Source organism: Aythya ferina (genome assembly GCF_964211825.1).
Source record: "Aythya ferina genome assembly, chromosome: 7".
NCBI classification, from domain to species: Eukaryota; Metazoa; Chordata; class Aves; order Anseriformes; family Anatidae; genus Aythya; species Aythya ferina.
In genome coordinates, this window is record NC_140302.1 from 15501011 (window position 1) to 15506535 (window position 5525).

Here is a 5525-nt window from a genome sequence, read left to right on the forward strand (position 1 = left end):
AGGGCGGAGCGGGGCGGCGGCGGCATCCGGGGGGGCCCCGGGCGGCCGGGCCCAGGGCCTGGCCACGCTGCTGCCGGGGAGCCCCCTCACAGCGCCCGCACACGGCCGGGGGAAGGTGCCCGAGGCACCCAGGGGCGACCTCGGCTCCTGGGGAGCGGGAGGGTGGAGGAGGCGGGCAGCGCCTCGCCAGGCGGGCCAGACCTTCCCCGGCCCAACAGCGGAGCCGAAGAGAAGCGCAGCTTGGAGCTTGTCTGATAACAGAGCATGTCTAAATCCACGAGAGGGTGCAAAATGCGCTGTAGGAATGCACATTAGTATACATTTTTACCCAGCACAGTCTATCACAGGGAAGTACCTTAGTAGGGACTGGATGTGAGAAAGATGAAAGCTTTTCACCGCGCTAACCAGAATTGTCACTGACTTTAATCCACGCTAAACAGAATCGCCATTGACTTTTTAATGAAGCTTATAAACATACAGTTATAATATTCAAAGAAAAAACCACACTTGAATAGTCCATGAACATACCGCCCCCCCTTCCTTTGAAGGCATACACGTGGAAAATAACACCTGAGAAGACTTGCAGGACCCTTACACAAAGCTCTATTTCCATATAAATAAACTCTTCCAAAACATTTCTCTCTTCAGAAGCACCATTTCTGCACAATTACTCTTCTCTGATGTCTGCAGAGGAAATAAATCTGAAAGCCAGCAGCTGGCTGACAGCACTCAGGCGTTTCTCCAAGGTGATCCGGAGCACAGATGTGAACAGCACAAGTGACTTATGAAAGCCTCACCCAGGCACTGTAACTGCAGGTGCTCCACAACCTATAAATAATACAAATGGAAGGGATAGAAGGGGACGGAAAAGATAGAACTAAGTGATTCCAGAAATAAATTTATTTTGTCTATCAGCTGGCTGCCTTAGCAGTCAGCCCTTTGCCGCAGCAGCCTGAAGAACATACAGAAATTTCTGTATCAATGATGTAGTGGCTATGAGGTCCAATACAAGTCTCCCAAATTGTTGCTTCCTTTGAAGTAAAAAAGCTCAGGTGCCAGTAACTTCATTACGTTAAATAAGCCTAGCTTTTTCAGAGAATTTGGCCTCATACCCTTTTGAGAGGAAAAAGGGGATCTTTTGCAATCCTTATGCCTGTGCAATCACAGTGAAACAAAAGGAAATTTTGTATTTCAAAATGCTTCACAGCTACATCAAGTTGTCACGCCACTGAGCAGTCTAACACAGCTACCCAAGATTGTACAGTCTCAGCTGTAATGGAACATAGCCATTTTAAACAGATGAAGCACTGGGTAGGCAGAATAGACACCAGCTGTAAGAACTTCTGCTCATTATTATGTTGCCCTGATACTGGTTCAAAGATGCTTCTTTGAGCTGTCCGTGCCACTTAGCTTTTATTTTTTACATGAAACAATGTGTTTCTTCCCAAATGAGTGCTGAAGTTTGAGGCAAAGTTCCTCCTTCTTTGCCCAGATCTTGTAGCCTCTGCAATCTGTGTAGGAAGGAAAAGCCATTTCTGTCCTCTCGATGTTTCTTTTCTTTCCCTCCACACAAATTAGATGAAAAACTGACAAGTCCAAATACACCAGTGAACTGTAGATCACATAAGCATGAATTTGAAAAAAAAAAAAAAAAAAAAAAAAAAAACAGACAAAAAAAATCCAAGAGACCTGAAGATAAGCCACTAATAAAGCACATTGAAAGTCAAAGCAATTTTGCTTACTCTAAGTCCACATTCAGAGTGTATTCAAAATTGCTAGCAGTCATCCTTTTTTTTTTTTTTTTTTTTTTTTTTTTTTTTTTTTTTAATATGGAAGGTGCCAGGAAAGCGCTGCTTTATTCAGAGTACTGTGGCTTTTTTCATTCCTCCTTTTTAAAAATTTAAGTATTCACTAGAATTCACAAGCTCATTGGATTGCACAAAGGAAAAAAAAAAAAAGCACAAGCCAAAGGCTTCTTATCCTATTCTCCTACACTGCTTATAGTTTCCATCTGAAGTTGTCTCTGCTAATGGCATTTTTCTGGCATCTAGTTTCATCACATAACAAATATTTTCAAAACGACCAAATTAGCTTATGCAGAAAAGTAATAAAGAGCACAATTTAAAACTTGTAACTCTTAAATAGAAGTGCACATTTAATAGCTGTTTAGTCGCTGTGCTTCAAAACTGAAAACTACTTTTCCTTGCTAACATCTGATGCCGTTTAAAAGGGTGAATTATCTAAATAATTTGTGCTTTATATAACAGGAGTTTCTGATAAACCTCATTCCATCACTGTGAGTTATATCACTTCATGCTATGTGACACAAATGCATCGATCTAAGTTTGACAGGCAGAGCCAATGCTGACATGTCAGTCTTAGAATTTATGACAAATGATACGCTACTGATATTTTTAAAATCCCTGCAGATTGCCAAGAAAAAAAAAAAAAAAAAACTTTAAAGTACGTAATTATACTGTGTGCATCTTTAGATTGAAAACAATTTATTCAATTTACACAGTTATATTGATTCAATGTTCAGGCTGACATTTAATAACAAAAAGAAAGAAAAATTTTATTGAAGTTTCCCAACTAGGTCCAATTACAATATATTACATATAGCAAAGGAAAATGAGATGTGTGAATGTAATGGGGTGTTGGGTTTTTTTGAAACAGTCTTTGTCATTAAATAATGGTGTTCATATTCAATAATTTGAAATAATCAATCTCTCTCCAATAAATCTAAAGACTATTAAGGAAAGAAAAGCCCTGGGGGAATAGAGAACAAATTGCCTATAAAAATTCTCTTCAAGCAAAGAATGCAGCATGGCAAGGGGGGGGCGGGATCTTTAGCTAGAGGTGCTAATTGATCTACATCATGTTTTTTTCTTTTTGGTGATCTCTTTGTACAGACCAGGTTGTGCCTTATCATCTGTACTTGTGTTGAAGCATACTCAGATCAGTCATGTGTGAACTTTCAAGCATCTATTTTTACCTTTAACTTTCTTACTCCCATAAAGGAAGAAAATTGGACTGAATGGCTAAGAACTAATCAAATTCATCAAGCATAATTGTTTTTCAAGGCAGAAGATGAACTTGTTGCAGCAAAAAAAACAACAGACTGAATGCCATGTGCTAAGCAGACGGAATTGTTCCATAGGTTACAAGCAGATTCATGTTGTAGAACACCAGAAAATCCTGTTTCACTTAACATTGAACTAAATGTACCAGGATTCAATCAGTTCCATTCTTCTTCAATAGTTAACCATCCCAAAAAACAAATCCTGAAAACAGGATGATGTGTGAAATGAGTAAATCTTTTTGATGGTGGAGATGAATGTATCTAGATAGTCATATTTGTTTACACTAGCTGAACTTCTGTGTTGTAGCATTTCTACTATCAAAAGTTTTCTTCCTTCAGAATACATGAAAGAATTGGTCCCAGTTTTCACTGGAGAGAGAGAGGTGTCACAGATGTGGCATAAGGTGGGACTAATAGCAGCATTTTCAGTAGGAGAGACTGTGTGCATGCCCTATTTTTGACCAGTGTACATTTTCCTGGTAGTGCCATGCTGCACACTAGTAAAGCACTCCGTGGCTGTTTACACTGGTGCCACCTATTACATTATTAGCCAGGGAATGTTTGATTTGGATTACTGCACCGAGTACTACCTACAAAATAATCACAAAGGCATAGTCAAACAATTAAAAGGATGCCTTCTGTTAGGTGTAGCTAACCATGCATTAATTCTAGCTGAAACAGCAGCTATTTGTAAGATCACACATAATTGCACAGGTGTTTGGCTCCCTGTCCCAACAGTCAGCAGAATGTAGGAATCCTTGGTACCTCAGAAAGCCCCTAATGCAGAGAAAGCTAGTTTCTAGTTTCTTCTCTGTTCAGTATCCAAGTTTGTTGCTTTTCACATCTGTTCTGAGCCACTTGAAAAGGGCCATGAAAGAGGCAAAGCTGCAGAGAGCGAAACCCACCTGGACAAGAGATTACACCTGGAAGGAATCTGCTGCCAAATTTTAGGACAAAATTAAGTTAATGTTTTCCTTAGTGTTTTTGTTGGTTTGTTTGTAATCATTTGCATTGAGGCTGCCTTTATATGAACTAAACTACAACAATTCTTCACAAAGAGAATTGTGGCCTTTTCCTGCATGCTACCACAAGAACTTTACCAGAAGCCTTTAGTTTTTCTTAGGAGTATTGGTACTTCTGCTGAGAAGGATCTTCAGCCTCTTGCGTGTTTCATGCCAACACACATCCCAGTAAAATAGTGCTTGATAGTCCTGTGCCAGCCCACAGACCTGATGGCTAAATTCTGTGTGACTACATGGGAACAGAAGAATATTCCACGACCACCCAAGCCCAGTGCCAAGGGCAGAACAGCAGGCAAGAGTGCACAGGGAACAGGAAGAAATGGTTGCCCCTTCAGCGAGGTTACATCCTATGTGTTAGTAAGGGAGCTTGTCCAAAAAGCAGATCTCTGTCTCCTGCGTCTTTCAATGACAGCTCTTGGCAAGAAAAAGTCAGTAACACAGCTGCACCAAAGTCATGTTCACAGAGCTATTAAAGGTTTAGAGGGTGCTAAGGGTGGAAGGCCAGAGTTTTGATAGAGTCACACTGTTTTGAAGCAGCTGGCCTTATGCCATATCAGTGTTGCAGGCACACAGTGTTTAGAGATCATTTTTCTGGAGGTCACATTTTTCTGCTCATCAACTTTTGTACCACTGAGCTCTTAGCCAGTGCATTCAAGGTAGAGGCCAATAAAAGTTTTAATGCTGAAAAGGGCCAGAATAAAACACAGGTGTTACCTTCCTGACATAACTTGATTGGCAACAAAAGGGCTGGGTTTGCATTAGCAAAACTACTCGTGAAACCCCAACTTGAGCCTCCACCCAGAAACCTGAGAAGACTGAACTAAACAATTTTTACCTGCCGGGTCAGTTAATTCCTTGCTTGATGAACACAAATCATTCAGCTTAAAAAGCTGTTTTGCTGAAAGAAAGAAACAAGAGCAAATCAGACCAAAATAACATGTAAAGAACACATGCCTTAAGTATAACTTTAACCACTTTTGCAGTCCTCTCCTCCGCTAAATCAGGCCAGCTATCATCCAGAGTGCTCTTAAGCACAGTTAATTAGTCCAGACATTGATACTCAATTTCAAATTGCTCTCTATGATACATCTTTCAATAAAATAAAATAATCCCTCTCTCCATCACAGTAAAGCAATGCATGTGGAATAAGGGTGTGTCAGCCCTTACCAAGGTTTCACTGCTCTTCACCATCCTTTTTCAACATGGGGAAGGGAGGCAGCACCAAGCTTCTCTTCTGGGAGCACCTTGTCTTCTGGACTGCTTTGGTAGAGGAGCTTCATATCAGCTGCCAGGCTTACAAAGGAAGAACATCAGCATTTCATGCGTTTTGCCCACAGGCAGACCCCCGCCAGGAGTCACACAGCCTGCAGGCCAGGAGCACAAGCACTAGCATCCCTACAAGGATTCACTAATATGACAGT

At 40.9% G+C, this 5525-nt stretch overlaps 1 protein-coding gene across 1 annotated transcript in view; it reads right to left on the reverse strand.

Moving 5' to 3' along the window:
• The window catches only part of VDAC2 (voltage dependent anion channel 2), a 46225-nt gene extending 46184 nt beyond the window's left edge, over positions 1-41 (reverse strand). The window contains exon 1 of the mRNA XM_084525545.1: positions 2-41. Coding sequence (XP_084381671.1) covers positions 2-26 — 25 coding nt within the window. The 5' untranslated portion in view covers positions 27-41. The remainder of the gene's footprint in view (position 1) is intronic.
• Between the last annotated feature and the right edge of the window lie 5484 nt (positions 42-5525).